The sequence below is a fragment of the Oryzias latipes genome, chromosome 8, assembly GCF_053564925.1.
Source record: "Oryzias latipes strain Hd-rR chromosome 8, Olatipes_Hd-rR_3.1".
NCBI classification, from domain to species: Eukaryota; Metazoa; Chordata; class Actinopteri; order Beloniformes; family Adrianichthyidae; genus Oryzias; species Oryzias latipes.
Window position 1 is genome coordinate 11,717,020 of NC_136244.1, and position 17,320 is coordinate 11,734,339.

The following is a 17,320-nucleotide window of genomic DNA, read 5'->3' on the forward strand; positions in this document are numbered from 1 at the left end:
ATGTAGTGCCCTGAATTTTAAAAGCAATTCGGACACCGTGCTCACTACTTTTGTTTTTGTTTTTTGTAAACCTTGGATATGACAGCATTGATTTCACGAAGATAAAATCTAATTGATATGGGTGTTTGCAAAGATTGTTTATGAAGCTGCTGTCTTCTAAAGATAAAAACGTTAATGGTTTATCAAAAAAATACATTTAAATACATTTTTTGGGGAAGAATTGTTCCGACACAATGCATTGTGGTCTATATTCGCTAATCTGGTGAGCATCAATGCACACTGGTTTTTTGCAGACTTCTTTCTGGGTAATTTCTAGGGCACTGGATTTTGGAATTGTTGATTCAGACAGCACTACAAAATGGCAAACACACTATATAGTGCACTATAAAGGGGTTAGGCAGGGTATTCGGACATAGCATTGATGCCGGCTGGGCAAACCGCAATTATTAATTTTTCCTCCATGATGAATTTTCAAGTGGTTGGCATTTCCGAGAATTAAATGGACGCCCTCCTTAAGTCACTACCAAATCCAAGTACCTGATTCATCAAATTTTGACCATTTTAACTTTCAACGGGCATTTAATGGCTGCACGTTTTGTACGTAGAGTCTGAAAAACAGTTTTAGAAACTTGTGAAGCGACACGTGAACATGAGAGTTTTTAACGCAGAACCCCAGAAACGGGCATCTATACGCCTTTACATAGAGTTTTCGTTGAAAGTGGTCACTTAAACACATGTTGTGCAGGGTGGAATGAACTTACTTTACTGAAAGCTCTCTGTCTACTCTCTCCCCCTAGCTTACAGCCCCTTACACTCCCATGCTAACATTACTGGTGGGTGCAACACAAATGGCGAGCAATATTGGAGCTGTCCAGCTGTCCAGTTTTGATCCAGATGCAGCTCAGAGGAGGAAAACAAAGACATACATGGATCTAGTCGAATACAAGTGGATGCATCAGAATGGAGCGGAGCAGGGAGCTTGTGGCCTGCCCAGTTATTTTTTTGTTTACAAATATGACTTTCTTTTCAAGCTGCATTTTTTCATCAGCTCCTGATTCACAATGATATGACTAAAGAAATACGGAAATATGCAATTTCTAGCTTAATTTTCTTTTTATGTGTTCTCCATCATTAGAAATATGCTATTGAAACATGCTAAAAACACCAAAAACATCATATATATCTAGGTTGGTTTTAGGCCTTTCCAGTCAGCTGACAGCATTTTCTTCCTTCGGTTGATTCTTTTCGGTGTTTTGTACACAAACTGAAATGGGAGTCACTTTGTGTCTCTTGCCACAAAATGACAATTTGCTGAGTCTTAAATTATTCAAAGGTTGACAATGCTAGAACCGATCAAGTAAAAGAGAAAATAACATTTAAGGGACTGAAAAGGTTGTGTGAATCTCAACTCTAGTTCATCATATTTTCATAAAAATTGTGAGTCCTTATTGAATATCCTGTTGGAACATTATTGCTTTATTCTTGTTTTAGGCTTTTTAAAACAACACAGAGAGTGTTAGAGCATTGCTTCCCCCCCTTAATCTCGTTATTTTACTTACTGGTCATGTCATGCCATTTTTCTCCTAGGGAAACATTGACTTTTATTTGACCGTTGATAGATCGGCTCTGACAAGGAAAATAACTCTGTAAACTGTAGTTTCTGAAGATGATGAGGAAAAATTTAGGGGCTAAACTCTATTTTTACTTCGTCATCAAATACAATCGAATTTTGAGGCCACTTTCTTTTCTACCCCCCCCCCCCCCCCCACACACACACACACACACATAGCCCTTGCTGTTACAATTTGACTCTTTATTAAAAATTGCTGAACTTTTACAGTTTGAAGCAAAAAACTAACCTTGTTATAGCAGCTGATGCTGCAGTTTAATAGTTATGAATATGATTAGGGTTATGGTGAACAATGAAGACTGTGCAGATCTTTGCTGCCACGGGACCTGATATGACCTTATGGCCGGTAGCTGCTTCCGTGTTCATTGTTTGTCAGATGTTTGCTAATCTGAACTCTTTGGTTTACTTCTGACATTTGAATAGCCATGAGGTTCATTATGGCCATAAAAGATGTGGGAACCAAGGAACAAATGCAAATGAGAATAGACTAGATTTGTATTCCTTTTTGTTGCAATGATGCATCAACAGGCCTGGATTTAGCCAGCCCCACTATGGGGTGTAGGTAGAAAATCAATGGGGGGAAATCTGGGTGTCCTGACAGTTCGGGGTGTCATATCCCTCCAAGACCTTAAAAGGTTTAGAAAATCATCCTATTATCATATCAGTTCATCTATCAATATGTCCATTTTCTCCTTTAATCTATTTGATGTGTCTCTTTTTGACACTACCCTCTGCATTTACTGGCCTTGGGACAGGCACAAACTGGATTAGGCATTTTCAGTTTGTGTGCCCTTTTTTACTTGTTTCTCTAATTCCTTCTGTATCAGAACAAAGCTGTGCTCCGTTTCTTTATGTCTTTAGTTCTGGGAGGACAGGAGTCCCGCGGCGTGCTGAGAAAAATCAGTGACACCCTGGAGGTGATCATGAAAAGAATGGACGCTCTGTCTAAACTGGGAAACGCCACAGACAACCACCGGCTGGAAGAACTGAGCTCAGCTCTGGACAGGTACACACAACAGCAACCAACTCACCTCCTATACTTGTGGGGCGGCAGAGGCTCAGGAGCAGGTTGTTTAATATTCAAAGGGTTGGCGGTTTGATCCCCGCTCCCCTCAGTCAACTGTCATTGTGTCCTTGGGCAAGTCACTTCACACTTCCTGCCTCCAGTGTGGCTCCACTGGTGTGTGAATGTGCATGAATGTCCCAGTGATGGTCAGAGGGGCCGTAGGCGCGAACTGGCAGCCACGCCTCTGTTAGTCTGCCCCAGGGCAGCTGTGGCTACATCAGTAGCTCACCATCACCAAGAATGAATGAGGACTGAATGATTAGTGGACACATTGTAAGAGCTTTGAGTGTCTGGAAAAGCGCAAATAAATCTAATCCATTATTATGTTGGGGTAATCCATTATTACTGTTGTTACTTAAAATGTACGAATGTAAACATGTCAGGCCAACTATGGTGCAGTGGTAGAGCGATCAACCTCTATTTGATATATCGTAGGTTCGGTTCCTATCCTGCTGTTCCCCTATCCCTCCCTGCTCTCTGGCCCCGTTGGCGGTCCTGCTGGCCCTGGCCTGGGTGGCGGATGCGATTGCCCGGCGGGCGGTTGTTCTCTATCTGCTACTGTGCAAGTGTTGGGGGGTGGTCCTGGATACCGCCGCTGCCGCGGTTTAGGGATGACTGGGCACTCTCCCTCTGTCGTTTTACATTCCATCATCCACTTTAGAAGAACATAAACAGTGACTCGAGGACAGGTGTTAGCTCACCTTTGCAGTTTGCGTGACTGAATGAAATTTTTCATGTGTGTTAGTGTGAATGCACAAGTATGTGTGTGTAAACGGTTTGTATTTTGTACATGTTTACTTGTTTGTTTGTGAACAGGTATGTTTGTAAAATTTTAGTGTGTGTGTGTGTGTGGACAGCCCCCGCCCCTTTTAGATCTGTTTCACTTCTAAACCTGAATGTAATGATTATAAACATCCAGCATCTTGTTGCTTTATGGTTTTAACCCCCCCCCCCTTCTATAATCGCCCACCTACTCCCCCCTCTTTAACAATCCTCTCTACTCTTCCCTCCTTTTTTTCACCGTCTAGTCCCACAAAAAACTGTTACAAATATGGTTACAATAAATGTTTACACACGTTTACACAGAATCTCATGTTAGCTTCAAGTAGTTAACGAATCAAATAAAACCGTTTATGCATTTGACTAATTGGAAGAAGTGCTTTATGTCATCGACCAACCAAACAGAGGACTTTTATGTTAGATGCCCGCCTCCTATGTAAGGTCATTTGGAGCATAATTTAAGTTATGTTGTCTTTTGTTTAGATAAAACTGTTGTAGTAAAATAGAAATTATGTTTTCGTTGTTTAGCTATTTGTTTATGTATCACAAGTCCTAGCGTCATTGATCACTAACATCGCACAGCGCAAGTTGTCCTCATATCGTGCAGCTCTATTTGATATAACCTTCTCTGACCAGAAACTTGAGGAAGAACCCTCCAACTCATAGAAATATCTTTGTCATTCAGAGTATAATTTATATTTCTTCACACAAAGCCACGTGACTAAACTCTCAACCACAATTATTTAACAGCCCATTAATTGCCCTCTCAGGGTCCAATCTGGTAATGTTCTTGTGACACAAAGGCCATTTTTCTTGGTGGTGAAAACATTTCTCCCTGCATGGCTAAGGGTCAGGGTTGACCTGAGGTATTACAGTGGACAGAATTCCTTTCCAAAACCCATTATTTTCCCCCCATGCTCTCCTGCAGTTCATAGCATACCGGGTATGTGCTGTGTGTTTAGATGGCTATTGCGTCTATATCTATCAGTTTGTAGGGACCTGATGGAATGCAAAATTTGGAGTTAGAGTTTGACAAACTTAGCATTAGAATTGTTTTAATTTGTAATAAGGACAATCATTAAATGCAAACATATGGAAAAATGCAAAAATATGCTGTTTCGCTAAAATAGACTGGCTGTTTGAGCTTTATCTTTCTGCACCTGCATTCATTATTATGAATTTTCCAGGTTTTATATTTAACAAAAAATCACTTGGAAATGCAAGAATTCAAAAGTTCCAATTTAAATACTTTATTTCAGGGTTTGTTTTTATTCAAAATGCTAAAAGAAATTCATGATTCATTGCAGAAGCACTGGAAGCTTCCCTTTTTTATCAACTTAGCAGAGATTCACCTTCAGTTGTTCAAAAAAACGCATATGCAGTAAGATGGTCCTCCAAACCCTGGTGACTGCAGTGGTCAGACACACATGCACAAAATTAAAATGATAGTTTTGAACAAATTTCCACTTGCAAAAAAATTCCATGTTTTGTATGCCAACAGTTTTTGTTTCCTAAAGTACAAATGGGAACTTCACATTTTTAAGCTGAGGCCCGACAGGTTTTGCCAAAAAACCAATTATTTAAACCTTTTAAAAAATATGAAGGCAGCAATAGAAAGCGTCCTGTCGTGCTGAAGAAAATGTGAAAAAATGTGCTCTGTTTGCTTTTAAAATTGATTAAAAATGCAGATCTTTGGATTCTCTTTGTCTTTTTTATGGCAATTAAATGAGGCTTTGACAGTCTCATCTGGTTGTAATTACTGTTCCAGTTCTGTTAGGAGAGATGCTCAATAACAGTAAAATAGATTAAATAACAGTAAAGTAAAAACTCAGATTTGAAGTCTTAACAAACTTTACATCAAACTTTTGGCAAAAAAATTCTTGTCATTTACTTTTCTTTTACTTCTTGCAGACTCTTCCTTAAATTGTTTCAAACTTGTATATTTTTAGGAGTTGTATCCTTTATATTTTTTTTGGCATCAGAATTCTTTTTTTAACAAAATGATGCATTTATTTTACCATAAAAAGCTTTACAGAGAGAGCTTACTGTGAACTTTAGTCTTTCTTGAATTGTATGATCCATGCTATACTCCACACCATGATATGACCTCTTCCATGCTTTAGTGAGCGATATGAATGGTTTTGTCACTTTAGAGGGGAAGACAACCACAATCAATTTAAACAAATTGAGTCAAATTGAGTTAAAAAAAACTTTACAAATCTTTTAAATGTTAAATATATTTCAATACAAATCTATGTCAACATATAACATTTAAATCCATGTAAAATAAATGTACTTTAGATATTTACATTCATATTTGCATGTTCTTGTTTGCATAAAATATTTGATTTGTAAAATTAAATTTGATCAAAAGAGAACATATTTTAAACATATTGTGCTCTAAATACTCGTGTTTTTCTAGGCAAATTCTTTAAAATTTATATTCTTTAAATTTATACTGAGGAATTACTGCTAACTTTGCACTTCAATGATCGTAATTAGTCATCTTAAGTGAATAGAATGGAGCTTCTCTTGTGGCAAACACATTGTTTTCCTCACATGTTTTTGACTTTCTCTAATTTTCATAACATGATGGGATAGAAAATGGTAATATTATTCAGTTTTTAAACTCTTCTTTTTTCTTTGTTTCCTTTTTTTCAGTTTTTATAGTTGTATTTTGAAAACTGTCTGCTGTTCTTTGTTTCTGCCAAGAGCTTGTTGGTCAAATGATGTCAAATTCACTAAATGAGATTTGAAAGCGGACTAATTTTTGCCCTTTTCTATATTCCCTACTGACTTAAGAGACTAGTCGAAGTATCCTCATTGCTGTAGTATCTAAACAAATAAAAAATTCAGTTTATTTCTAATGAAAAGTATTAAAAGATATGGAAAATTGCTGGACAGAATGATAAGAATAAACGTTTTTTCTCTCAATTTTCTTTTTAACATTTCTGTTGTTTGCTTTATTTTATGTACTACAGGATTCAGCCTGTTGGATTGGTGGAGCGGATCCAGGCCATAGCTCAGAACATGTCTGATATGGCAGTGCGGGTGGAGCAGATCCTGCAGCGCAGCATTGCCACCAACAGAGGTTTAGAAAAACACTTTATTATATCCTCTACTGCTCTTTTCTCAATATGAAGGTTTAACTGTAGTTTTTTGAGCAAACCTAGTTTTGTTTTCTTGCCTGTCAGTCCAACCTACGCTTTCAGACTGGTCGATCGTGCAGAACGTGATCATTATCTGCTCAAGCAAGAAACCATATTTTGTTTCACTATGAATGATCAGGCAGACGTTTCACACAAAAAGCTCAAGAACTTTCACAAATTACTTTTATTTCAATAGGATCCAGATATTCTCAGCTACCTTAAATAGTCTTCAATTAAAGGGCCTATATGATGCAAAATGAACTTTTTTAAGCTTTTAAGTGCATTATATTGTTAATACCTGCGGTATTTTGATCCATTCATGTATTTCTGAGCATTCCTCCAAAAACCTGTGCTCTGAGCATTGGCATACATGTATAGGCCTCTTAAGGGATTTCACTGCAGAATTGAAGTCTAAAGCTACAGTACGTTTACACTGCCATTGGTAACCAGCGTTTAACTGACCACTTTCAATGAAAAGTCCATGTAAACGCATGTGAATACGCGTATTGGGATTTCAACCGTTAAAAAATTGATCGTGGAGGGGAACTTAATAATAGCGGTTTGTTCGCGGCCGGAATTCCATGACAGCAAGTCTTTCATATATCATAATAGAGCTGTGAAAGAAAAAGCCTGGAGGTAGATTCACGAGATTTGCACGGCTTACACATTTCGTACCAAACCTCTTTCCATCTCTAGGTGGTAGACGTGTTCAAGAACGCACGTCACGTCTCTCAGTGTGAAGGTAGCACAACAGTAAGACTAACCATTTCATTCCCACCAATCAAGTGGCAGCACTGAAATATTAACCTTTGTCAGATAATTTTTTCTGCTGTCATAACGTTAGATCTCACTGATTTGGGTATAGACCTGAAGCTGCTGCCGTTCTGGCTACAGCGCTTTTCCCTGGGCTCTTTCTTTATCATGCTAATAAGAACGGTGGGCAATTATTTGTGTTTGATTGCACACTTTGACATTTGGCAAGAGGCGGGTACAGGAGCTGAGACTGCTCTTTTAATTAAGCTAACCAGTGCTGGGATTTGGGGGGGGGGGCAGAGTGATTGACAGATGAGAAACAGAGAAAGACAAGAGCGTTGCGAGGAGGGAAAATGGGATGCAGGATGGGGGAAGGGAGATCTTTATTTTTTTATGATTCACAGTAATTCAGTCTATGTATAGTACATCTGATGAATAGGCTTTAACAAACTGGTCTATTCAAAGAGCTTGTTATCCTTCCTGCTAGTCTATTGTGCTCTAAAGACTGGAGGAAAGACTGTAGAGACCCATAGAGAGGCATCTAAAAATAACAGCTCCAACAATTTTGCACAAATAGCAATTTGTTTTTTTAATGCTAGTTTTGTGCTTTGTGTTTTTTGCCATTTTTCTAACTGATTTATGCTTGTGTGAGAATTTTTTACACCTTACTTTTTTTTTCTCATCAGCCAAAGATGGGGCTTTTGGACAATGTGAGATTCCCAAGGATCCCCGTTACCCAGACTGCACCAGCAAGATGGATGTAAGATTTTGGCCTCAGACAGAAAGAAAATTGCCCAAAAATGATGATCTTTTTTTTTTATACGGTGACTTTATTTGATGACAACAAAACAGTTTTTCAAGACAACTAGATACGTAGAGACTTTTTCAAGAAAAACAGAAAACAAAAATTTACTATAAACAACCGGAAGAACATAAACAAAAAGTAGCTGTAAAATAAAATAGTAGAAACTCTCTCCCTGCTCCTCGCCATTCTGATGCATCTGCTTGCAGACAAATAGATCCATGTTCATCTTCATTTTCCACGTCCGATATGGAATCTGTTTTGAAGCTGTACAGCTGGGTAGCTCCAGTGTTGCTCGCCAGTTTTGTTTCACCGGTTGATAGCAGCTTGATGGCTCAGATGGTTGGGTGTAGGGCTGGCGCATGGGAAACCAGAGTTTGATTTACAGGAGGTGCAATGAGCTAGTCCGGTGTGGGTCTTTCATGCTACTGCCTAACAGCATAATAATAATAATAATGGATTGGATTTATCTGCGCTTTTCAAGACACCCAAAGCGCTTACATTGTGTCCATTATTCATTCACTCCTCATTCATACTTGGTGATGGTAAGCTATGGTTGTAGCCACAGCTGCCCTGGGGCAGACTGACAGAGGCGTGGCTGCCATTTCGCGCCTACGGCCCCTCTGACCATCACCGGTATCATTCATACACATTCACACACCAGTGGAGCAACACTGGAGGCAAGGAGGGTGAAGTGTCTTGTGTTAGGTTGGGGTGTGAGTGGCTGTAAGTTAGCGAGAGGGCATGTAAACAGATGAGGAAAAGTGAAAGACCAGTGGTTAACCTTCTAAATGGGACTTACGAGCCACAAAACTTAAAAAGACACCATATTGTCAAATTCTATATGTTTTTAAAAAGTGTAACCGGGCTAGCCTGTCTTGTAGGATGTAGGTGTGTTTTACTCCAGCACATACACCAAAAACAGAAGAAAATTGTGTACTTTTTAGAATTAGTTTTGCTTTAGCTGTTGTCAAAGTTTTAATAAAGGTTAAACAGACGTTAAACTCTTCTATCACAGGTCATTATAAGTAAGCTTTGATGTGTTAAAGCAACTACAAAAAGTAACTTTCACAACTCACTTCCTTTTTGTTTTTTAAACATGCTATGTAAAATGTAAATTTTTCTTTTCTTTTTTTGTCCTTTGTGGGATTTCTTTTTTTACATTTCTTTTATTGAGTTTTTAACATATTTTCAAAACAGACAACACTAACATATTACAAGAACAATTTGTGGAAAGAAAAAAAAATCAATAATGTAGAAAAAAAAGAGAAGAAAAAAAAAGACAATCCTTTGTGGGATTTAAATGAGATTTAAAGTATCAACCTTGCACATTAGTTATTAATCAGGAATACATTTGACACAATTTTGCCCCAAAAAGTTAACAGCTAAGGACAGGATTAAAAACGAAATTCTGTACACAAGAGTGCAAGATTACACAACTCATAAATTCAAATGTATTAAAATTTAAAGACATTTATTTTGTTCTGAAGCATTTATGCCAACTGAAGTTGCATTAAAGAGGATATACTCAAAGGAATTTGCTGTGCAGTTGTAATTGGAAAACATCTTCCAGGTTTACATCTTTAAAACAAAATGTATTTTTGCTTTCCAGTGGATGCGTGCTCGCTGGACCTCAGACCCTTGCTATGCATTTTACGGTGTCGATGGCTCAGATTGCTCTTTTCTCATCTATCTGAGTGAGGTGGAGTGGTTCTGCCCCCCACTGGTCTGGAGGAATCAGACCACGACACCCACCGTGAAGCCTCTCGCCAGGAAACAGGTAATCCAAAGTCCACGTTGTTTGTGTTACTTCCAAGGCATTGCAAATGCAGTATTAGTACTTAAACATATAAAAACAGTTTTAGTTTTGTAGTAATCGTAAAGACTGCTATAGTAAGATCTTAGTAGGATTTCTGCATATTTGTTTCTGCAGATGCATTAAGAAAAATGTTCCTCTACACTCTCCGACTCACACATTGCCTCCTCTCAAGCACTAGTTTCTCTTTGTGTTTGCATTGCTGCATCAATTAGTTTTGTGTCTTCAGAGCAAACACAGATGCGCTGAACTTCTCGTCACCCCCACAAGGTTGCCCTACTCTTCGTCTTTGCTTCCTCGCTCCAGTTATCCCCCCACAGCCATGAAGCTGGTACTAAAGGCCAGGAGTTTCCCCTGCCGTTCTGCCTTCTGCTCTAATTGCCAGCCGTTTTTGTCTAATCCCGAGGCTTCCCCTTTGATACTTCACGTTTAGCTCTCCTAACATAAATTGCTCCTGGGACCAATAATAAATCTGCACTTCTTGTCCTCAGTATAGCGATGGCATTGATATTTGTCTTTGAGTGGAATTTAAATAAATTAATGGGTTTGACAGATCTGCAGCTTTCATTTGGGAGTATTTTTTGTCTCTGTCTTTACTCCATGATCCACTATCACTTAAAAAGTGTTAACTCAGACATTGATTACACTGAGCGAAGTAAAGATGTACTGTGTGAGCATATGATGAGACAAATTTAAAATCCCCTCAGGCAAATATTCAGAAACGTTGTACCCAAAGGTACAAGAGAAAATTCAGTTTGACAGCTTGTCTGTACGCCTTACACTTTTAATCATCATGACTAAAAAGCTAAACCCAGATGTTATGAACAGATGTGGGATGTCTCAATTGGTTTTCCTTTCAGTCTAAATATGTATATAATTTTTTTTCTGAATTAGATGTAATGTACTTAGAGATCAACATTTATGATTTAATGTTTTTATAAGAATTTTTTTTTCTTTTTGTCTTTATTTTTACCTATAGTCCCACTGATAAGGTTTTTGGGGTAGCTCTGCAAACCAGGTGTCCCTGTGTGAGAGGTTTAAAGAAAAGTGAGTATGGCAAGCAAAAAAAAAAAAAAAAAAACTCATAAAACAGGACAAATGACTTAAAAAACTGTGTTTTTTGATGGCTGTTTTTTATGTGGATTCTCTTGACACCTTATGATCTTTTTGGGTTGCCATACAAGATAGACAAATCTGAACCGTGTCACCCGTGAGCTACTGCTCTGCTTGTTTTACAGTTAGCCCTGCTTCAGCAATTACTGGTCACCGGGGGTTCTCAAAGTGCGGCATGTGGGCCAATGGCGGGAAGATTTCTTTGTGGCCCTCAATAAATGAGAGCTAGAGCAGGTTCCTTTAAGAAAAAACATTGTGTTGGTGAGGAGAAAAGGCGCTTTCAAGCTAAGTGGTCAAATGCTTAGTTTTGTCGTACCTCATGGGCTAGATAAAGTCATGTGCCTGATGTGCAAGCAGGTAAATGCAATCCAGAATTCAAAATAAACTGTCGCTATGTTACAAATCATAAAAACTAGGACAAATTTACCGGTGAGGAGCGCAACAACAAGCTCCAACAACTACAACGAGGCTATGCAGCACACCAGATGTTTACAAAAATGGCTAAATCCAGTGAAGCTGTGACAGAAGCTAGATATGTTGTTGGAAATGCTCCAGCGTAGGAAGCTTTTAAGTGACAGGGAGTTTGTAAAAAGAATTTATGCTGAAAGGAGATGACATTGTTTGTCTAGAGCAAAAGAAAACATTTGAAGAAATAATTCTATCAAATGATACAATTACTAGACGAGTAGAAGATCTGCGGGCAGCAACCACCGACCGCAACTGGGAAAACATCTGGAGGACCTTGTTAACTGTACGAATGACACTTGGTCATTAAAGTTTTTAAAAACAACTTTTTCTGTTTATCCATTTTTTGCCCACCAAAATTGGTCCCCAGTCTGATGTCGAGTTCCTAATTTGGCCCTCTGCAACAAAATCTTTGAGAACCCCTGTTTTATACAGTCAAGGGGGTTTATGATTCCTTTTGCTTGCCATACTAGATAGACCAAATTTTTAACTTAATGTAACTATCTTACAATCATCCTCAGTATGTCTATGTGTTTGTGAATGTGACCATGAAGACCTTCTAGCCAGGTATTAAAGGGCTATATAAGTATACGCCATTTACCTTTTTTTTCGTCATTGATGCGTCTGTGTCAACAAATTTCTTTAAAGGTATTCATTCTGTGTAGGGTGGTGGAATGTGTTTTGATGTAGGCGGTAGGTAAACCAGCTCAGTGGCCTTGTGGTTAGAGTGTCCGCCGTGTAACTGGGAGGTCGTGGGTTTAAAAATGGGACCCAATGCCTGACGCTCAAGGATTGTGTCTGCAGCCCATCGCAGCTCACCGCAGACACAAATGCGGAGTCAAATGTGGAGAACAAATTTCGCACACCTAGGTGTGTGACAGATATTGAGACTTTAACTTTAAAGGATAATCAGGTTTCTTTTTTTATTTCAGTTTTTTAAGATTTCATTTTGATTTCTGGAAATTACTTTTGTTTTCCGAAATGCTTTTTTTCTTTTTTACAGAAACTGGAAAAAGTAGATACTATGGGACATTGCTGAGTGGATGATGAAGTTTGTCCATCATTTCAACCAAAAGTTATTTGGCAGGAAACGATACTGGTTATCCTCCATACTAACATACTAATCATCAAACTTTTATTAGTATGCAGAAATTGAAGACGCAGCTGAAGAAAGTCAAACGTCAAAAATCAAACGTCATCATCCTATTAGCAGTGTCACGTAGTAAATACCTCTTCAGTTTTCTTCTTTTGTCTTGTTTTATAAAATTTCACTTTTGTTTTCTGAAACTTTTCTTTTTTTATTTCTTAAATGTAATGCTGTTTTGTCATTTGTTTTTACTTTTTGCTATCATTGTGGTCTTTAATATGTTTTTGCGTTTAGTGATTCGTCAGTGTGATATGCACTTCAGGGCCCCCGTGCTTTTTGTCTAAAATACAGTTTAATAGTATGTTAGTTGACTTTTCCCTATCAGGAGACACAGCAATGCAACGTTTGACATTTGACTAAAACACTGGCACTCATGGAATTTTTACTCTGAAATTTTATTGAATGTTGAGGATTTCATTTGGTACATGTACAAAATGTTTTGTTTACAAAATTTGTATGAAAATCGATTTGGAGTTTAGGCAGAAGGTAGTTGCTGTTAAAATGTGACTCGCCGAAACACATAATTTATTATAATTGGTTCAAAAAAACAAAAAGAAGCATCGTAATGAGAGCAAATAATGCAGACAGCTTTTTTCTTACATGGCTTCCTCTTCTGGACATAATGTTCTACAGGAAAATGTCATGAAGGCTCTTCGTCATGGCGGAAGCCATTGCCCAGGAAAAATTCTGTTACTCAAACAGCCTTACATCAAAGCAAGACTGAAGTCTGTCTATGAAGATTGAAAACATGAAGATGAGCTTCAGAAGTCTGTCCCTTTGATGTGATAAGTCCAAACTTGTACTCCCCGGCCATATGGAAGCTGCTCTGTGGAGGAAGAAGAAAATCTTCAATGCAGAGATTCTCTGAGGCTGCTCTGCTGCTTCCAGCAAAAGAAACCTTGATGAGTGCATGTGATCATGAAAAGCCAACCCTCTGTCGGAATTGAATGCCTTAGTAGCTAAAGGTCATCGCTGGGACCTTTTAACAGGACAGTTAAAGGTTATTGTCAAATAGTGGCTCTTTTTCATGAAGGTTCTGTCTTGGAATTTACATAATAAATTATATGTTTATGAAATCCCAGTTTCATTTGATTGGAACATTTTCAACATTAAGGAATCTCAGCAAGCCTACTTATGGTTTCATCACAAGCCACACTGGGAAGAACATCTCCTAATTAAATTATCCTATAAAAACATTCCATAACCACAATGAAACCACATTGTCTAGTTAGTTATTTAATGACTAAATTACGGTGGAAGCTGTCTATATTGAGTGATCATGTGGACTTCTTTGTGCACTCCAGGCTGTTTTCCAGTCTGACATCGGCGCCCTTCTGGAGCAGGTCGGCACCGGGAAGGAGTCCCTGAGCTTCATGAAGAGACGCATCCGCAGACTGGCAGCGCAGTGGGTTTCTGCAGCTCGACGGCTGGATGAAAAGCTGCGCAACCGCTGGAGGGACAAAAAAAAAGTGAATATGAGGAGCTTTTGCACACGTCTTCCTATATCTGCTCATAGTAGGCCTTAGTCGCAAGTGCCCTTAATAGGAGATACAGGCGCCTGCAGGCGTAAAATGGGCAAGCCTGTGCGGGGGCATGCAAGGGGCTGCAGGACGTGTCAAAGCCATTGACCTCTCTGTGAGCCCGTAGACCAAACTGTTCATGCACTTTCATCTTGCTACCTTGACGGGTCGCAGCAAACGCTTCAACTAGATGATGTAGGCGTGTCGTACGGGATTTCGGGAAAACATTCAGCAAGCAACTGTCTAAGGTTACAAGGATGCTGCTAATAAAGTTGCTCAAACGGTGGATTCATATTTATGATTATATTTAGAAAACAAAACAGTTTTAGTGACCTTTTTTCACTATTTATTTATCTGAAGCACCTCGAAAGTCAGACAGGGCAGAAGTTGGCGTCTGACTTTTTTAGCTTCCACTCTTACATTTTTTGGTTAAGGGATAATTTAATTCACATTTTAATGGTTCCAACACAAAATCTAGAGTACAAATAAAGTTGCAGATATTTTACAGAGGATAAAGATAAACTTTACCCTCAAATGTTGAGGGAAACTGTAGGCTAAAAAATAAAACTGCCAACTTTAGCCTCCAACAAGCCAGTCTGCGAAAATATTGTCTGACAATAAAGCGCTCTGTGATCTGAAAAGGTTGGGAACCACAGCTGGGGATGACCAACGTGTCATGGCCAATAAGCTCATTGCTTAAAAAGTCCCAATACATGGTTTTATTTCTGTTTTCTTATGCAGTTTATAAAATGAGTCTTTAAGGAAAAAATCAAATAAAATAGTAAAATATCATGTATTCAAAACTACGTACAAACCTTTGATACCTTAAAGTCAGGATACAAAACTATCAAAAGAGCCGTGACATTTTGTTGGACTAATATTTCTTATCTTTAGCAGCCTGATGTGAATCATTGCAAGCTGAGTTAGAGGCAATTGCAGATAATGACAGGGAGGAAAGTTTGCAGACATTTATTTGCTATGGTGCACTCTCACCGCTGACATTTAGAGGGACATTTCCTGCAGGTGGCAAAAAAAAAAGCTTTGCCTGGTGGATTATGTCTGATAAAAATGACTGGCTGTGATCTTTCCGTCATGTAAAACCTTAACAAGATTCTCTAACTTTAAGAGAATTAACCCCACAAAAATCATCCTTTGGTGTCGTCCGCACTAAAGAAAAAATATTTAGTAATTGTTTTTACTCAGTTAATTGGGACTGTAGATCAAAAAATTATTAGAATAGTTAAATAAATTATTGTTAACAGTTTTTTTTTGTTGCAAAAAAAGCAGTTTCAGTTGATTGAATTCAAATTTGCTCCGTTGATAACGTTTTCCCCCAAATGCCCACTTTTTTTCCCCCTACTGCTGTACACAGCTTTGTTTGCTGTAATGGTGTGTTTGACAGCAATGGTTACTGTCCATTAGCCTGACCCCACAGGCCTGGCCTCCATTGTTCAAAATGCCGAGTGCTGTTAAGGAAGCAGAAATGGAGTGATTTGTGTGAAGAGGTGTTTTGCAGAATGGCTCTCCCTAGCCTCCCTTTCGTTCCTGCTCTTATTTACGTTTGCTGTTCTTATTTTGATCGAGGCTTTTATGGTTTCCCAGAGAAAAACTGCATTCAGCCCTACTTTTTCTTTCAGCTTATAAAACGTGGGGAAGCTATGAGTCATTAGGAAAGTGATGGTCATGTTCTGGTTTTACAGGAAAAACTGCCACCACTAATTTTTTTTAGCCATGGTTAAATATAAAGATCGCTGTTGCTTGGAAGTAGTCTTTATACAGATCGTTTATTTTTTTTTAAATAATTGCACCTTTTTCTTTACCAATAACTAAAGGGGAAACCAAAAAGTACCATTGAAAAGGTGTATCGTGTGTAACATTTTACTTGACTCCATAGGTGAAAAATTCCTGCCTTTTTACATTACATTACATTACATTACGTTAGATTACATTACATTATCATCTAAGATAGCACAAGGGTTAACCCTTGTGCTATCTTAGATGACCCCACCCTTACTTTGACATGTTCTCCCTACCATGATAAAGGTGGATAAAGGTGGAAAGATTTCATGTAATGACCCAACTCCCAATGTTAAAGTGCCTAGGATAGCACAAGGGTTACATGAGCCAAGAGTTTTTTGGAGGCAGAAAAAGCAGATGCTAACTTCCAGTGTTCTGTGTATTACTTTGATACAAAATTTGAACATATACATTTATGGCATTTGTTGATGTTTTAGCATAGTTAATTTCCTCATGGATTATCATATTTTTCTGCTGGCACTTATTCCCACTAAAAGTACTCCATTTCAGGGGTTATACCTAAAATGTGATGGACCCTTAACTGTGAAACCTGCTCTAAAAGGTCTAATTTTGAAGGATTGAAGGATTTTGGAGTCCTAATTTCCCTTTGATATATGCCCTCCATTATCGGAAATATATGTTAAAAACACAATTTTCTTTGAAATGGGTCTATAGTTTTAGAGCGAAAGCCCCATCACCTCTGAGCTCACGCTGCATCTGGGGGGCTTTTAAAAGCAGCTGATCAGTCAGCCCATGAGAAAAGGGAGCCTCTAACATCTCAGAGTGATATCATTAGATTTAAAAGCAAATAAAATAATCTTAACATGAATTTTAAAAATTGTAATGAAGCTAAAATCAAGGTGATGTGTTCATGCTTCTCTGTTCTGGTTGCCCTTGAACGCCCCTTTAAAAAAAACTCAGAGTAGCTTCATAGTCTATAGTTACATTCTTCCTTTGTAAATCAGCCTCGGTCAACTTTGTATTTCTGCTGAGCTTTTGATGGACCCACCTTTAGACCACGAAGAATGGCTGTATTGTTCATTCAAATAAAGGATGTTTTTACCTTCCTGCAGGTATCTTATCGATCCATGTTTCTCAGGAGCCTTAAGACCACGGTCTGCATGTCCAGAGCTGCTGTTGAGGAACTTCAGATGAGCTCCACTGGCTGTCAGAACACCACTCTATAAATTTTTCAGTGTAGTCCACTTTAAAATTTGCTATCATCTTTTGGAAGAAGATTTTCAAGGATCATCCATCACAGCCATGAGGACAATAAATGTGC

The 17,320-nt window shown here is 38.4% G+C and overlaps 1 protein-coding gene across 1 annotated transcript in view; it reads left to right on the forward strand.

Annotated features, from left to right (window-relative positions):
* mgat5b (alpha-1,6-mannosylglycoprotein 6-beta-N-acetylglucosaminyltransferase B) overlaps positions 1–17,320 on the forward strand; it is a 91,884-nt gene that overhangs the window by 16,892 nt on the left and 57,672 nt on the right. Inside the window, exons 3-7 of the mRNA XM_023957678.2 lie at positions 2,492–2,636; positions 6,458–6,567; positions 8,065–8,138; positions 9,793–9,960; positions 14,026–14,190. Coding sequence (XP_023813446.1) covers positions 2,492–2,636; positions 6,458–6,567; positions 8,065–8,138; positions 9,793–9,960; positions 14,026–14,190 — 662 coding nt within the window. The remainder of the gene's footprint in view (positions 1–2,491; positions 2,637–6,457; positions 6,568–8,064; positions 8,139–9,792; positions 9,961–14,025; positions 14,191–17,320) is intronic.